The 18,456-nt window shown below is 49.4% G+C and overlaps 1 protein-coding gene across 6 annotated transcripts in view; it reads right to left on the bottom strand.

Moving 5' to 3' along the window:
• LOC125088978 (zinc finger protein 543-like) overlaps positions 1-18,456 on the bottom strand; it is an 82,734-nt gene that overhangs the window by 11,426 nt on the left and 52,852 nt on the right. The window contains exons 1-3 of one of the 6 annotated variants that reach the window (XM_047710667.1): positions 3,390-3,779; positions 1,429-1,559; positions 954-1,080 (exon numbers count right to left, since the gene is read on the bottom strand). In XM_047710667.1, the coding sequence (XP_047566623.1) occupies positions 954-1,080 (127 nt within the window). In that variant the 5' untranslated portion in view covers positions 1,429-1,559; positions 3,390-3,779. The other 5 variants (XM_047710668.1, XM_047710669.1, XM_047710664.1 and 2 more) reach the window with 5 other exon arrangements.

Here is an 18,456-nt window from a genome sequence, read left to right as displayed (position 1 = left end):
CCATTTCATGAACCACCAAGAACAAAAAATTTGCACACAGTAATTTAGTCAAAGAGAGACACATGCATAAATATAAAATATCATCTATTCCAGCCAACATTTCACAAAAGAAACCACCAAAAAATGCAGAGGAGAGCTTTTCACAATGAAGATGTGTCTTTTTTTTTTTTCTAAGATTTTATTTATTTATCTGACAGACAGAGATCACAAGCAGACAGAGAGGCAGGCAGAGAGAGAGAGGGAAGCAGGCTCCCTGCTGAGCAGAGAGCCCGACGTGGGACTCGATCCCAGGACCCTGAGATCATGACCTGAGCCGAAGGCAGCGGCTTAACCCACTGAGCCACCCAGGCGCCCCGAAGATGTGTCTTTTAAAGTGAAGAGATTAAGCTTTACGAGGGACTTGCTGCAGTGGCCCTATTTTCCTTATTTGCCAAGGATGGCATGTTGGGAGAATTAACGGAGTGAAAAGAAACAGTATCGGCGAGTAGAGACAGGAACAAGGGGCCTCACATGGCAAGGACTGGGCAGGCACTTCCTGTTGCGAAACAGTCGTGGCAGAAAAAAGTCACTGTAAAAAGACAAAAGCGCAAGCAGACCCACAGAGAAGCCAGGGGCAAAAGCCCCCAAAGCAGGGATTAATTGTGTTTCTCTAAGTTCCTGTAGCAGTCCCTCAAGGGGCCCAGATGGAATCCCTGCCTTTAGGCTTTGTGAGACAACCCCATTTCCTCCCAACGCACCCTTCTCCTTTGGCTGTGACCAAAAGTAAACTATGTTTCTTGCTTAACCCTCCCTGAGACATAGCAGAGCAGGCAGGAAGACAGGAGTCTAGAAAATGACTGAAATGGAGAGGACGGGAGGGCTATAGAGACCTTCTCAAGCAGCAGGGCTGCAGCCAGAGAGCAGAGTGAAGGAGGTGACAGGTCTCCCACACCACAGAGTTAGGGAGGCCTTACCCAGAGAGACCAGGAGCCCACACGTCTCCAGCATCACTTCCTGGTACAGGGTCCTCTGGGCCGGGTCCAGCTGTCTCCACTCCTCCCGGGTAAAAGTCACCGCCACATCATCGAAGGTCACAGGCATCTGAAAAGTCAAACAGAGGCAGTGTGTTGGTCTTGGGGCTGCTGATGGGAATCACAGCCCATTTCTCTCGATGGAAAGGGAACAGAGTGACCAAACACCCCCTGAGGGCTGAGCTCTGTGCGGAACTCAAGGAGGCAGAGATGCTGTTTTGCCCTGATTACAGCAGCATGAGGGACAGCACCTCCTGCGTGGGAGCCAGTGGAGAACGGCGTGAGGTCGGGACCTTCCCATGTGGACTGTGAGGCACAGAGTGGTAAGGGCTTTAAGACGCCACAGGGATGGGAGAGAGTAAAAAAGATAACGAAAACAGCACCAATAACAATTACAGCAAGAGCAGCCCAGACTCACCGATCTTCACTGTGCGCCTGACTCGTGCCGATGCGCTTCCTGTCCTGCTAATGTGAATGTCCCCAGCTCTGAAGCCATAATCCTGAGGTTTGAATCCCACGTCTTAGAATCAACACTTGCCTGCATGTGAACTTAGGAGCCTTATGTCATTTCTCTGAGCCTCAATTTCTGGATTAATACAGTAAATCTCACCCAGCAGTAAGAGTATGAGAGTTAAAGAAAAAATCTTTGTAAAAGAAACACTGGGGTGACTAGCCACAGCCTGTGAAGTCAGTATCATTACCACGTTCCTGCTAGTCAGGGCCCTGAGGTCCAGGGGGCTTCAGTAGTTCATCCACAGTTCACATGTGGTATGAGGAGAGGCAGGCTCTGAACTGAGATCCCTCTGGTCCCTCTGGTCTAGGGTCTAATGGCATAATCCTGACACTCCTCCATTAGTAAAGGAGTCAATGAAGATGTGGGGAACTTCATATAAATTTCCCAGCCACATTCGTTTCAGCCATCATTGAACATAATTCTGCGGACATGGGCAGAGGCGCAGCTCGTCACCCACCTCACAGGACCATCACCTGAGGTGGTGGAACCTGCCTGGGAAGTGGCAGGGCCTGGATCGGGTCCCACTGCCTTCTGCTCCTCAGAGACTACCAAGGAGAATCCACAATGAGTCACTGTTTCTTTTTCCTACATGAGTCTTCCCCTCACCCTCTGGCTTTGGCAACTGTGAAGGAACTTAAACCCCCCACCCCAACCACCTGAGTTTCAACAGCACATATTGCCGAGGAGAAAATACTTCAGGCCCAGAAAATAGAAGTTACTGAGGACAATGCGGGCTTTGGCCATGACAAGAGCCTTTGATTTGTCACAGTGTCTGTCACGGGTGAGAGTATGATGGAACATCCAGCACATGACCCACAGTCTGGCCCTCCCAGGGTTATGTCTCAGCAGACAGGGATAGAGGAGCCATGGAAATCACACCGGAACCCTGGGGACGCCTTAAACAACCAATCTACCCTTTGTGTCCACACATTTCCACTTGCTAAAATGCCATATCCCCACGTCATGCCCAAGGCCTGTACGGAAGCCTGCTTGGCTTACAAAGTTGACTTCAGGTGTCACCTCCAGGTATCCCTGTCTGCTTTTTGTAGAGAAAAGAGTAAAAATGCAGGCTGGGGTGGTCAACACACTGGTTGTTTCTGCTACTTAAGAGCTGCAGTGAGTTGGAGCACTAAACCTCTGAGCCTCAAGGTGTTCTTGTGCAAAACAGAGATAACAACACAACTCAACTCAGAGGAGCCGAGGATTAAGTGAGGTGATAGGTTATGCTGTCAGCCCACAGCAAGAACGAGTGGAGGTCAGCTATCGCGCATCTCCTGTTACTGGTCTCGCTTTGCTCCCACCACATCCTAGACAAATTCAACCACAGTCCCTTGTTTAATTTTGCCAGGCACCCTACACAACAATGCCGGATGATGGGCAAGCAGGGAAGGGCCCATTTCGGCTGAACTGCTATGAACATTCTCTCCAAGCGAGTGACATCTGAGCAGAGGCCAGAGGATGTGAGAGGGAGGCCCTGAAACGTCACAGGGGGAGTATCCCAGGCAAAGGCCAGTGCAGGGACAAAGGCTGGTGGTGAAGGAGAACCTAGCATGGTCAGGCTGGTACAGCCCGAAAGGCCAGAGGAGGTCGGCGGGGGCACGGGTAGGCCCCTGCAGGTCATGGCAGAGGGCGGGATTAGTAAGCGAGGGAGCCCTTGGAAGCCAGCACTTCTCATCCTTCGTGCCTAGACTGAGCACCGCCCGAGATCCGCCACAGCTGCAGCACTACGGATCAAGGGACACGCCAGCCACTTGCTGTCAACAAACGACAAGGAGAAAATGAAACCGAAGGGCATCCTTGGCCTGCAGGCGCCCAGGAGCCGCCGCAGCAGAGGGGCAGCAATGCTAAGAGCATCGTCCACTCACCCACACGGGGTCTGTCCACGCCGCCGCCATCATGGGACCCTGTGCACAGAACAGGGCCCGGGGGGCAGCGGCCGAGGGGCTGCCACCTTTTCGCTGCCCAGAGCGGGGTGACCTCGGCTGACTGTCGCACTCCGAGCCTCAGTTTCTCTAGTGTGAAACGCGCCCCAGGCCCTCAGCGTTGCGCCAGGGCTGCGGAGAGCGCGCCCCGCGCCCCGCAGGCGCTCACGTGACACCCCGTTACGGAGGACGAGGGACGGGTGTCAGGCTCACACAAAGACACGAGGAGGGACCTACGGTCCACACCACCGTCTCCGCTCCGGCCTCGGAAAGGTGCCCTGCCTTTCCAAGTCCCTGTTCAAAACCCCACAGCCGGGGTAAGACCAGCCCGGCGCAGGCGGATGACGTCCTCCTCATGGGACCGGGAGCCCCGCCCCGCCGGAGCGGACCGCAGGAAATGCCTCTGTCCTGGGCAGTCAATGGCCCAGCGCCCGCGCGACACGCGGAGCACAGCCTTCTGGGTAATGTGGTTTTTTCCTTTGCTGACTGTCGCGGTGGGGCAGTTTCCGAGCGTGTCTTCTCCGAAAGAGTCCTCTCAGACCCGCTTCTCACTGCGGGATCTAGGGGCGGGGCGAGGCCGTCCCTGTCCCGCCCGGGGAAGGCGAGGCTCGGCGGCGGGGACCTCCGCCCGCGATCGAGACGCGTGGTCACCAGGCCCTTGGGTCGGCTGGTGACGTCCCTCGTGCGCCTCACCTCCCGGAGATGCCCCTGGACGGAAGACGGATGCTCCAGCGGTGACGGCACCGCCGGGGCCAGGATGCCAGAAGCCCCCTCCGACGCGGCCCCTCTGAGGGGCCTCCTGTGGGCCAGCGCCACGCGCTGCGGCGCCTTGGTGCGCGGATCGGGCCCGGGAGCCGGAGGAGCGGCGTGCAGGCCCCGGAGCTGGGGAGGCCGCCAGTGACCCCAGGCTGAAGCCCGGCGCTGTGGAGTGTCTGTCCCACGCGGCACCTCGCCCTGCGTCTGAGCGCCGGCGGAGGGGTCGTGCGCGGACGCGGAGTGCGGGAGTGGTCGGCCGCCGCCGCCGCCTGGAGTCTCCGCGAGGGCGAGAATAGGTGGAGACGGGAACGGACCGGGGCGAAGCCGGAGCCAGCCCGGCGCTGAGGAGGTGCAGACGAGAAACCGACAGTCACGTTAGCGGTTCCAACAAGACCGTATCTCAGATGTCTTAGAGGTCACAGTTGGGGTCCCCCCCCCAACTCCTCTCAGACAAAGGTGAGAGAATGAAATGCAGCTTCCAACGACTCGAGCGCACGCACATCTACAGAAGTGGAAACGGTGCGCGTTTGACCCTGCTGCCCTGTCGCAGTTACTGAACACATCACGAAGGAGTAGGCCTCGCTTTCTTTTCTCCCCGGGTGTATGAATGGGAATCACAACACGCATATTTCTTGTAAGTACTTGTATTTATTCACTTAAAAAAAAAAAAAGAATTAGTAGTGCTCTCATGTAAATGAATACAGGGAGAGAAAAGAAATCTTCCTAAAGAATTCCAAGTGAGGGGCGCCTGGGTGGCTCAGTGGGTTAAGCCACTGCCTTCGGCTCAGGTCATGATCTCAGGGTCCTGGGATGGAGCCCCGCATCGGGCTCTCTGCTCAGCAGGGAGCCTGCTTCCTCCTCTCTCTCTCTCTCTCTCTCTCTCTGCCTGCCTCTCTGCCTACTTGTGATCTCTGCCTGTCAAATAAATAAATAAAATCTTAAAAAAAAAAAAAGTGTTTGGATCATGAAAAACAAGGATAACAGAACAACTGTTAGAGATGAGAGAAAACTAAACAGATAAAATGATTAAATGCAACTTGATGGCCTGGAATGGGATCCTGCAACACAAGGACGATAGTGGGGAAAAAATTTAGTAAAATCCATATCGTTTGTAAGGTAAACAGTATTGTATCAATGTTAATTTCTTTGCTTTGACGAATATAACACATATCTGTGAAATAGTAACATGAGTTGAAAGTGTGTGGAAGTTACATGGGAACTCTATATTTGCCACGTTACACTAAATCTGCCACGTTACACTAAATCTAAAATTGTTTAAAAATCAAAAAATGTAAAAAGAGCAAGGAGGGACGTCTAGCTTGACAAGATGAGTAGTTATGTGGACTCATTCCCTAGTGAAACTGGTGAAGAAGGTCATGAGACAAGCAAACAAAACAAACAAAATTTAATGTCTGTGGAAATGTTCCTAAGGATACACAACAAATGAACATTTATTCAAGATGATCTATAATTTTGTAAAAACAGTGGAAGTCTTTGGTATTTGAACTGAAAGACTTTTCATTCTCCTTCAACATTCCCATCAGTGAGAGAGAAAATCTACTGTGCGGTGGTGCAGATGAGAGCACAGGGGTCCCTCACTCCCAACTCCCAGTGGGAGAGTTACCTTCCCAGGAGGGGCAGAAGGTCTGCGTTGTTCATCCTACTCCCAGCAAGTTGTTGCTAAGGTTAAATTCCTGGCCAGTGTGGTCCCAGAGGTCTCTTTCTCCACCCAGTCAGCACCTCTGGGTTGGAGACCCACCTTGGGCACCATGCTGGTTCCATGAGAACAAGAGAGATTCTACAAGGAATGGAAGGAAGAGCTGACTTGAGCTGACATCTCTTAAGAGGGTGATTCCCCCCCCCAAGTGACTCAGGCTGAACATGAAGCAGATTGATTACAGAATAGTGGTACGCTATCATTTTCACCCCAGCTGAGAGGAAGTATTTCCATACTAGGAGAGAGCAGCTGAAAAGACTTGAAGCTACTTTCCACCCACCCCACTGATCCTTCAGCTCCCAAAATGGGGGTGTCAGAAGTGGGCCATTGTCACCACTCCCAGGTCAAGAGCACTGGCTCAGTTATTTTGCTTGGGGGAGGCAGAAAACCTGGGAAGACAAACTTGGGAGTACCTTACCTAGGGAAGAACAAATATCAAACACCATAGGAACGCAAGGAGCTTGAATACTTTTGGTTCAGGCTGTGGAGCAATTTGCCCCAGAACTTTGCTGAAAGCAATGTAATTCTGGAACTCTCTCCTCAAAACCCAGGAATGGTATCTTTAGTTCTCTGTAGGTGGAAAAACTCACCAACTCCCAAATCCTCTCTGGCCAGGAATGCATTCAATGGGTCATGACCCTGGAATTCTGTAATCAGTCTGCTTCGTGTTCAGCCTGTGTCACTTGGGGGGAATCACCCTCTTAAGAGATGTCAGCTCCAGTCAGCTCTTCCTTCCATTCCTTGTAGAATCTCTCTTGCTCTCATGGAACCAGAAGCACACACATATCCTAATCCCAAACAATGACTGTCACCCAGGGACTGTAGCTCCCCATGGAATCACATGCTAGTTTTTGGGGGGGGGGCAGAGACAGGGCACGAGGAGATCAACAACCAGCAGTCCTAGCAATGGGAGCATTTAGTAGCCTCCACGTTATATTCACGCTACAAATGTCTCCTAGAACAGCTTAAGGAGGGCACTTTGCAAGGTGCTGTGAAGGATATAGTGTTGAGTCATTCATACCCAAACTGTAGACAAGTGGTCCGGGGTGATGGACTCACGTCAACCATTCCCTCGTCATGGAGGTCTCCCTGTATCTCTCAGTTTTAAAGTAGCCCTCCACCCCAATATCACTCTTCTATTTCTCTCTTATCACTCATAATGATTTAAAAATCTATTTGCAGATATTTATTTGGTCAATTCAGTATTTACTGAGCGCCGACTGAGAAGAACTGCAATCAACAATGGGGACATACACATACCAAGAAAGGACATCCCTGCTCTAGAACACCTTTCATCCTAACCACCAATGACTGAAAAACAACAACAATGAAAACCCTAAGCAATATAGGTTGAAAGGAGGGAGTGCTGTGGAGATGGGAAAATCAGAGCAGATGAGAAATAGTGGGAGAGCAGAATGGAAGCAGTTCCGCAGTACTAAGTAACATGGCTGGGACAACTCTAATGAGTCACAGCAGATCAACCAATTCCTGGGTACATTTTATTTGTTTCCCCGGGGTACATTTTAGAGCATACAGGAAACGTTTCAAGCTCCTGTTGATGGCCTACAAGGCAGACGCAAGGTCTCCATTTCTCTCTCTGATTCACCTTGTCCCATGTGAACCCCTGCAGACGCAGCTCTGGCCATGCTACCCTTTGTGCCCTTCTTGAGGCACCCAGTGCTCTCGCACATGGTTCCTGTCCTGGCTGTTTTCTGGGTGAAACACTGTTCCCTTAGATAGCAGCTCGGTGACTCATTATCTGCGCACAGATGTTGAGGAGGGAGAGGATTACCATGAAGGGAGAAGTTTATTCTTACAGACCCTTAGGCTCAACATGCAGGGCACACAAGGGAGGGCCATGTGATGACCAGGATGGGTCAGGAGGCAAAAGTGGAGGACAAAAAAGTGGTCCAGAACTTTTGTATTTAACACAGGAAAGGCGAGGCAGGGCGCGGGAGACAGCTTGGGATTGGCTATTTTGAATACTACTGGCAGGCTGTAAGAGAGAGGGGGTGTCCCTGTCTGTCTGATACCAGGACCTGGATGATCAGCACAGAATATTGTCTCCTACAATGGAAGAGCCTGGAAGAAGGGGGTGGTTCCCATGAGGGTCTTTGGATTGTCTAATTCGCGTGTGAAAGGCAAGTCCCTGTCAGTAGTTGGCTATCTCTGAGAACTGTTCCCAGGAAAAGGTAGCCTCCCTGCGGAGAAGCCCCAAAAATTGAGCACCAAGAATAGATAAGAAAAATCAGTGAATACACTGTGACATGGGTAGTAGCTACAGCAAAGTTTTAAGTAAATTGGTGATGTCACTTGATTCGGGTTTCAAAAAGATGACTCTGGGTGCTTGATGGAATTTAGATTATGGAAGGGGCATGAGAGGGGGAAGGTCTGTTAGAAAATTCTGACTGCATTCCAGATGGGTGAGGACTGAGTGAAAAGAAGGTAGTGACGGGAGGTGGGTTATCACAAAGTGTGAACAGCTGACCAGAAGGGACAACTTATCAAACCAGTGCAGAAGCACGGACACGAATATAATGGTCTCACAGTAGGCATTGTTATTCAATCGACTCACACCCCGCGCGGCCTCCTTCACATGGTGAGCAGATTTCCGACGATACTACAGTGTGTCCTCACGGAAATGCTTTACTACATAGAGATGCTCAGGCAAATATCACTGTCTGCTGTCCCAGAGCCCAAGCCAAGGGCCAGCCCGGGGGACTGTGCAGGAAAGTGTTCCCGGAGCAGCCTCCGCTACTCAAATGCTACGGATCGCAAAGGACTGGCCCCTGACCAGCTCTGAGAAGACAGCCTGAGTCCTTGAACATGGCCCGGTCGGAGGGACTTCAGGCCTGTATCTGCAGGGCCCGCGCTTCAGGCTGACCGGGTCACTTAAGCTAACACTGTGGCTCACAGGGAATGGAGGGTTTTGTACGCCCGAGCCTCTGAGCCACACTGTATCTTCGCCTCCTGCGGTCCCACCGAGTATCCACGGGCAGTCACCAAGGCACCGTGTGCCTCAGAAAGAAACCCTGGGCACTGAAGCGTGGTGACTTTCCCTCTTTGGCGATACTAGAACATGTCATCCCACATGTTTGCCGAAAGACTCAAGCGAGAGCCTGTACGACTGCACTGGGAGGGAACGCCTGGAAGCTTGGGCTTAGTTTCTTTACTCTGTGTGCCTTTTTCCTTTGGGGACCTTGACCTGTGTCCTTGTGCTGTCACGGACAGTGACTGGGAGTACAGCAGCAGTTCTGAGTCGAGGGAATCCTCCTGGCAAACCACCAAGCAGGAAGGTGGTTCGGGAGCAAAGAACCACATGCGCACACGGTCATGACCTAGACGGGTGTGCGGGTAAAGGTTCCCTGAGGAAGTGCCATCTGAGATGAGAGGGGAGGGCTGAGCGCGCGCTAACCGGGCAGCCCGGGCAGCGTGGGGACGGAAGAGGCCATAGCAGGTGGGAAAGTGAGGGAAATGGGAAGTGAAGAGAGACCAGAGTTGTGCAAGACAAAAGGTAGCAAATTAGGCACATCCCACACCAGGTAGGGCCCCAGGGATGGGCCATGTTAAGCATTTGATTTTTATCCCAAAAAGGGGAAGGGGAAGGGGGCGGGGCGGGGGTGAGCCCTCCATGACCAGGTTGGAGCCGCATCTCTGGCTCAGTGTGGAGAATGGACTGGAGGAGAAGAGCGGAAGGTAAACAGAGGTGCGGGATGATGCCTGGCTGGACCCGGGAGGGGGCAGTGGATTGCACAGCAGCAAGGTCCCACATGGGAAAACAACCATGACAACGGCTGCTAGACGTGGAGATTGAGAGAAGCAGAATGAACAGGGACTTTTATTTTTTTTATTTTTAAAAGGATTTTATTTATTTGTTTGACAGACAGAGATCACAAGTAGAGAGGCAGGCAGAGAGAGAGGGGGAAGCCGACTCCCCACTGAGCAGAGAGCCCAATGCAGGGCTCGATCCCAGGACCCTGGGATCATGACCCGAGCGGAAGGCAGAGGCTTTAACCCACTGAGCCACCCAGGCACCCTTGAACGGGGACTTTTTTTTTTTTTTTAAAGATTTTTATTTATTTGTCAGAGAGAGAGGAGAGCGAGCGAGCACAGGCAGACAGAGTGGCAGGCAGAGGCAGAGAGAGAAGCAGGCTCCCCGCCAAGCAAGGAGCCCGATGTGGGACTCGATCCCAGGACGCTGGGATCATGACCTGAGCCGAAGGCAGCTGCTTAACCAACTGAGCCACCCAGGCGTCCCTGAACGGGGACTTTTAAAAAGCCCCCAGCAGCTAGGAACAAGGCCAGCAAGTAGATCCCGGCAGTCTGACTCGAGGGCCCATGCTCTTGACTCTGCACTGCTCCGAGGAGGGCAAAAGCCAGTTGCCCATTTACAACCAAGCTCAGACCGTTCACTCGTGACACGTGTGAGCTCCTGTGAGCACGCAACTGACAGGCCGTTAACTCTCCAGACCCGAGGAAACATCACTGAGCCTTCCAGAGGCAGCCCCGCATCTAGGACTGCGATAGGAAAGGCCGTCTGTGGGCCGGGGGGTGAGCGCGGATGGAGCTGCGTCTACTCCCAGGGGCCAGACTCCCCCAGGCCTCCAGCATCTGGTCTCTGTAGGAGGCCCTCCCAGCTGGAGCCCAACGCTCCCACTCCCTCCCAGTCACCCCCTCTGACGGATCCGTCAACCTGACCATGCCCAACACATTATTTCATCTCAAGTTATGCACATTTAATGATGCAGAAATTATTATGGCCACATATTTAATTTTCTTCTTTTGGAGCCAAAGGCTACATGTTTCAACAGCGGGAACAGAGTAAATGAGAAATCACGGACATAAGTGAGATGTAAAAATAGCATCGACCTGGCCATTTTGTCTTTGTGGAAATAAAGGTAAAAGAGGGAATATTTGCAAATCAAATCACCTGCAGCTCCATCTATATAAAGAGAGGCAAGAGCCTGGCTCCGCAGTCTCGCACTTTGTCCCCATTAAGTTCAAGTCTATGGTGGAAGAGTATCTGTGGCTGCACTGATTTAGTTACCATGGTCACATGTATGTAAGCTGTCGCCTCAAAGCTAGGACTTTGTCACTGCAGCAGGCTGTTGACTCAACCTTTTAGTACCATTCAAGTCACTGTGAAGAAGAGCTCACATCGCAGGCCTGCGACTCCTATCCCTGGAGCTTCAAAGTCTGCCTTTGGCTGGAATTGGGACCTTATGTTTCAGGAGGTTTCCCATAGTCCCCAGAAATGACAAATGGCTCGGTGTGCCTATTGTTTGTGTCAACCACGTGGCTTATGCTGGTGGCCTGCTATCCTTCTGGAGGTCTAAAGTTTTGATTATATTTTAGAGAAATAGTGCCCAATAAAAACCCTGGGTATGGAGTTTTTCTTTCCTTCCTTCCTTCGAGAGTTTATTTATTTGAGAGCGAGCACAAGCTGGGTAAGGGGCAGAGGAGGAAGCAGACTCAAGCAGGGTGAAGAGCAGAGAGAGAGCGAGAAGGAGACTCTGCTGAGCAGGGAGGCCGACGCAGGGCTCGATCCCGGGACTTGGGGGTCATGACCTGAGCCGAAGGTAGAGGCTTAGCTAACTGAGCCAGCCCAGCGCCCCATGGCATGGAGTTTCGAATGTGCTTCCCTCGTAGACATTGCACAGACGCTGTCCCGACTCGTTGATGGAACCTGAGCACTCAGAACTCCCGAGGAACTCCGTACTTCCACCTCCTCGCTTGGCTGACTTTGCTCTGATCCCGTCCGCTGTAATAACTCAGTCACAGCTGCTGCGCACGCGGCGTCCTCGGAGTCTTCCTACCGCATCACTCACCCTGCGGTAGTCTTGAGGACTTGCAACACACGCCACTCATTACTCAGTCAAATGCTCCACCGCCGAGCTATACCCCGTGCCTCCACCACCATTCACGATGGCTTTGCAAGTCTTAGAGATCTGGCCATAAATGCTGCTGTGGTTTCTCTCTGGGGTTAACACATGCCACATGCTGTGCCAACTACATACACAGCGTTGCGTGAACACTCTGCGAGGGGCCTGGACATAGTAATAAAAATACACTGCTGTGTATGGCCCTTTACTAAGACACACATACACCAAGTATCTACGGAGGAAAATAAAAAGCTAAAGACAACAGAACGAGACACTGGCTGGATGCGGGGAAGACGGAAGAGAAATGGTGGCAAAGTATCCAGCTCGGGCAACAGACAGAACACAGCGGATTCACGGAGATATTTCTCAGGCACCTCAAACACGACATGTAAAACCAAATGCCTCCCGTAGTCCTCTTCTACCTCCTACCACGTGAAACCCAGAGATTCTCTATAAATTTCTACAACATTATAATAGACTATGCAGCCATTGAAAAGTTAAGTTTGGTTTATCTCACTCAACCTAAAGGAATGGCTAAGGTGTACAAAGACAAAAGGGGATTATAGTTCAATGACCATAATTTGATCCACTTTAATAAAAAATGATGGTGACAAGGAAAACCAAGACTTATCCTATGAGAAGGAACATAGGAAAGGACATGGACATGAATCCTGCAGCTGCCCTAACTGGCCTCAAATCCCTAGTCTCATACTTGGTTAAATGTACAACTCTGGGTAAATCCCTTAGCCTTTCTGTTCCTCTGAACAGATCAGTTTTCTGATCTATAAAACAGGGATAACATGACCTACCACATAGAGTTATTGCAAAGATGAAAAGCTGATGTGTGGAAAACATTCAAAACAATGACAGAAACATAGTAATGTACCATGTCTGCCTGCTCTCGTGCTGGCCCACCACCTGCTGGCCCACTGCCTCCTCGTGGGAATGCCCGTGACCACACGGCACACACAGACAGGCTCCGTGTATATGATTACTGCCCAGGTGTGCAAGGATGGCCAGACAGAAACATTCAACCTGGAGACAAGGACTTGGAGAACTCTGCAGATCACTGAGCGTCAAATACCTCGAGGAGGGGATTCACTCACTCACGGAACCCCTCCCAAGTCAGAAAGCAAGGGCGACAGACGGACTGAGAAGCACCACTGTTTAACGGATGGAAGACAGAGTTCCTCTGAAGGAGCAGGGCAGGAGCTCACAGAAGCCAGGAAAGTGCCTTCAAGTCAAAGAGGTGGGCAGCAGGAAAAAGGTGCCATCACAGCCTGTGGGGGGAGGGCGTGGTGGAGAAGGGTGGGAGGACAAGAGGGAACTCTGGGAGACTTGCTTAAGTCAGGTGACGGTGCTGGAGACCACTGTTTAGTTGTCGGCGGGGTGAAGGGACATGAGGGGGTGGCGACAGACAGTGGATGGAACAGTGACACAGGGTGTGTCCACGAGAGGAAAGAGCAGGGCAGAGCTCACTGGGCATGTGGGACAGAAGGTGCCTGGGGGTGAGACTAGACCTGAACACAGGTGCGGATGAGGCGGCTAGAAGGGGCTTAAGAGAAGTTACAGACCAAAGAGTAGGGGGGTATAACAGACGTCTTAGACAAGTCAGGGATTGGAGACACGTGTCCAACCACAAAGAGGAAGAGTGAGCCTTGAAGAGGATGGACATCTTTCTCCTTTGACGCTACACAACTGAAAAATTCAAAAACCAAAATGAAAACTCGCTGGGTGAGCTCAATAGATTAGCTACGAGAGAGAAAAGACTCAGTGAGCTCAGAGAGAGATCAATGGAACTAACTCCCTCTAAGCAACAAAGAGAAAACAGACTAGAGAATGGGGGGAGCACGAGTCCACGGACCTTCCGGCACAAGAACAGAAGATCTACCACTCACGTTACTGGGGTCCTGAAACAGAGGAGAAACTGGGGCTGAAAAAGATAATTGAAGAATATCTAAAAATCTTCCAAGTTGGCAACACATTCAAAAAGCGAAGTAAGCAAACACCAAACAGGATAAACCCCCAAAATGTCATGCCACGTTATATCATAATCAAACTTCCGAACTCTATATGCAACAAAAACCACACCGAAAACAGCTTGACAGAAAGAGGCATTACAGATAGAAAAACAGCGGGTCAAACGGCAGACTTCTCACCTGAAGCCAAGGAGAACAGAAGGAAATGACATGCGTCCCACGTGCCAAGAGGAAGAACTGCTGACCCCACGTCCTGTACCCGCACAAATATCCTACTAGAATGAAGGAGACTCACATCGTTAGATGAAGGAAAACAGAAACATTCGTTACTAGAAGACCTTCCCATAAGAAAGACTACAGGGGCGCCTGGGTGGCTCAGTTGGTTAAGCAGCTGCCTTTGGCTCAGGTCATGGTCCCAGCGTCCTGGGATCGAGTCCCGCATCGGGCTCCTTGCTCAGCAGGAGCCTGCTTCTCCCTCTGCCTCTGCCTGCCACTCTGTCTGCCTGTGCTCGCTCTCTCTCCCTCGCTCTCTGACAAATAAATAAAAATCTTAAAAAAAAAAAAAAAGAAAGACTACAGATGATCCCTGACTTAGAACGGTTTTAGGATTTTTTTTGCCTCATGATACTGTGCAAGTCATAGTCAGCAGTAACAGTCACAGCCAGCAGAAACTGTAGTTCCAAATCTGAATTTTGAGTTGTTTTTCCTCAGACCAGCAATATGCAGTGCGATGCTCCCAGGCAGCCCTGCAATCCCAAGGGTGACCTACGGGTACTCTCCAGGGCCCTATGTTGCCAGCATTTGGGATACTATGTCTCGTGTTTCTCATCCCATCATTTCTACAAAACACCCGTATGTGGCTCCGCTTTCTGGTGAGAAGAGAAGGACAATTACTCTCGAGAAGAAACTCAAGATAATTACCTGGCATGAAGGCGGCAAACGAGTAATGGCCATCACATGTGACAGTTCGGACTTTCTTAAACAACAATCATATTAATGGTCAGTATTGATTAAATCCACTGTCACCACGAAGAAAAGAGATGGGCCAACTGATGGGCAATGGGGAACTTCGCTGTCACGCCGATAGATGACCAAATACAGAAGCTAAGCACATGCTGCTTAGCCCACTGACATCCAGGCTAAGGCAAGAAGTCGAATCCTAAAAGAGCAGCTAATGATCCTACAGATACACAAATGGTTACAGAAAGTCCCAAGGGATTCCAGTGCTTCACAAGGCATCATAATTTTCATCATGTGAAGGTTGGCAGTGAGGCAGAAAGTGCCAACACTGAAGGTGCCGAAACTTTTAAGGAAGACCTGCACAGGATAATCGTGAATGAGAAATATGTGCCAGAACGAGTATTTAGTGATAATGAAACAAGCTCGTTCTCGGAGTGTGTGCTGGGGCATTCATACATTTGTCAGGAGTCCCAGACAGTGCCAGGATTCAAGGCACTGAGACATATAATGCTGCTTTTGCGTGAAAATGCTGCAGAGTTCAGATGAAAGCCTTTGCTACTCTACCACTCAGAGAGCCCTAGAGTATTCAAGAACGTGAGCAGGTATATGCTTCCCATATGTTATCACTACAAGAGAACCTGGATGACATTAAAGGCTGGTTTTCAAACTGTTTTATTCCACAGGCGAGAGACTTTTTGAGGCAGACATCATCCCATTCAGGAGCCTTCTTATCCGAGAGGGCGCTTCAGGGCACCCACAGCAATTCAGGCACAAGCATCCTGCTGTAAAGGTTGTACCTTTGCCAACAAATACAACTACACTCGTTCAATCCGTGCACCAACGTGCCACAGCTATGTTCAAAGCACACTATTTATGCCATTTGTGTGGGCTGTTGAAGTGACTGAATCTGGCCAAATTCTCCCGTTTTAGAAAGATCTTCACATTCTAAATGCTCTCCAGAATATCACTACAGAACGAGGGGTCACGCAGCAATGTACGACGGAAGCTATACGCGAACACATTCAGAGGCTGTAACAGAGTCTGCTGTTGAGGAATGTTAAGAAACAAGATGTCAGTGCCTGGCAAACAGCCACATCAATGAGGATATTCCTGAGCTTGCTGGCGTTGAGGCGGAAGAGCTTTCCCCTGGGGGCTCCGCTAATCAAACTGGAAGGACAAAGAAAAAAGCAGCTGACGCAGAAGTCACACTGAAGCACCAAGAAAGGTCACAGCAAACACTGACGGAGGACTCTGCTGCTATCAGCAGTGCCATCGGGATGTTAGAACAGATGGATGTCAGTCGCAAGACATTCCCTAGAGCTGATGGGCAGACACAGGATGCTCCTGCTTGCTACACAAAAACATGTAATGAGGGCGCCTGGGTGGCTCCGTGGGTTAAGCCGCTGCCTTCAGCTCGGATCATGATCTCAGGGTCCTGGGATCGAGCCCCGCGTCGGGCTCTCTGCTCAGCAGGGAGCCTGCTCCCCCGCAACCCGCCTCTGCCTGCCTCTCTGCCTACTTGTGATCTCGTCTGTCATATAAATAAATAAAATCTTAAAAAAACCCATACAGGGGCACCTGGGTGGCTCAGTGGGTTAGGCCGCTGCCTTCAGCTCAGGTCATGATCTCAGGGTCCTGGGATCGAGTCCCGCATCGGGCTCTCTGCTCGGCAGAGAACCTGCTTCCTCCTCTCTCTCTCTCTCTGCCTGCCTCTCTGCCTACTTGTGATCTCTCTCTGTGAAATAAATAAATAAAAATCTTTAATAAAAAAAAAAAAACAAAACAAAAAAACCCATACAATGAAAAGAAGAAACAAACCGCACAGTCAAAACTTGGTATCCCCCTAAAGAACTTTGCTGGCTAAACCCTCAACGAGTCCTGAGGCCTTGGTGCCCTCTACCCGCTATTCTTCAGCCTCATCACAAGAAAGAGAAATGGATGATCCTGTCCCTGTAGGAACCCCATTATCCACAAATTAACTGTAGCTTACCACCTCAAACGTTCGTTAGGCCCAGCTGTGTATGTTAATGATAAGTACCCACACAACCATGGTTTTTCACTTTTAGTATAGTATTCAATACATTACATGAGATATTCAACACTTCGTTATAAAATAGGTTTTGTGTCAGATGACTCTGCCCACCTGTAAATGAATGTCAGTGTTCTGAGGATGGGTAACCCAGGCGAGGTTACGCTACGATGGTCAGGAGGGCTGGTGTACTAAATGCATTTCTGACTACGGTGTTTTCAACTTACAGTGGGTTTACAGACATGTAACCCCACAAGTGAGGGAAGATCTGTGTAGGAGTTTGCAAAAAAGAAAGGAAATGTTAATAGAAAAAAATCTTCAAGACAAAAAGACAATGGAAAGGATACAAGTAGACGTAAACAGACTATACTTCTCATGGGTTTTGTAAAAATTCCTCGTTGAAGCAAAAAACATCATCCGATATGCTCAGTGCACAAAGAGGAAATACGTAACACAATTATACTGGAGAGTGGGGAATGTGAAGGGGCAGATAAAGCCAGGTTTCTACATATCAAAGCGCTAGGGCGTTGATGCCACAGGCTGTGATAAATTGTATGTGTATAAAACAATACCTAAAATGACTACTAAAATACAAAGAGATATTCTCAGAAACATATTTATAGCAAATGGAATTCTAAAAATTAAAGTTAACCCACAGGAAGGCAAAACAAACAAACAAAAAACCCCAAAAAACAGAGCAAAAATAAACAGGGAACAAAGAAAGGCCAAACAATAAAATGGCAAACTCAAGCCCTAACATATCAGTAATTATTTAAACTTAAATGGTCTAAATACAGCAATTTATGAAAGAAATCAGCAGAATGGATAAGGACAAAGCATGACCTGAGTATGTGCTATTCCTGGACACTCACTTCAAATATAACGACACACGTAAGGTTGAAAATAAAATTATGGAACCATATGAACCTCAAACTGCAAAATATTACCCCCCAAATACAATAGTGACTATATTAGTATCAGATAAAATATACTCCAAAGAAAACTTACAGGGGCAAAAAGAGTCATTACAGAATAATAAAAAAGTCAACACACCAAAATGACAGAGCAATCCTACATGTGTGCGCACCGACAACAGAGCTTTGAAACGCTCAAAGCAAAAACTGGTAGAATTTAAAAGGAGAAACAGACAATTCCCGATCATACTTCAGGACTTCAATATCCCCCTCTCAGCTATTGAGGGCAATACCAAACAGAAAATCAGCAAGGATACAGAAAATCCGAAAACATCATCAACCAACAGGATCATGTGGACATTTACATAAATGACATCCATCCAATGACAGTAGAATACACATTCTTCTCAAGCAACCTTATAAACATTCATCAAGACAGACCGTATTTGGGGTCATAAAGCAAACCTCAACAAATTTAAACAACTAGATCAAATATAAAACAAACTAGAAGCCATTAACAAAAAGCATGAAATACCCCAAACACTAGGAAATTAAACAATACACTTCTAAATACTTTATGGGTTAGAGAGGAAGTTTTGAATAAAGAAAATTTTAGAACCAAATGAAATGTAGTTAAAATGTATTACAACTTGAGAGGAAAGTGCTGTGAGGAAAATTTATAGAACGTAATGCTTACCTCAGAAAAGCAAAAAATCTCAAATCAGTAATCTAAGCATCCATCCCAAGAAACTACAGAGGAAAGTACCGCCAAA

The sequence above is a fragment of the Lutra lutra genome, chromosome 17 (assembly GCF_902655055.1).
Source record: "Lutra lutra chromosome 17, mLutLut1.2, whole genome shotgun sequence".
Lineage (NCBI taxonomy): Eukaryota > Metazoa > Chordata > Mammalia > Carnivora > Mustelidae > Lutra > Lutra lutra.
Note: the sequence above shows the minus strand (reverse complement) of the source record. Positions and strands in the feature narration are given on the sequence as shown.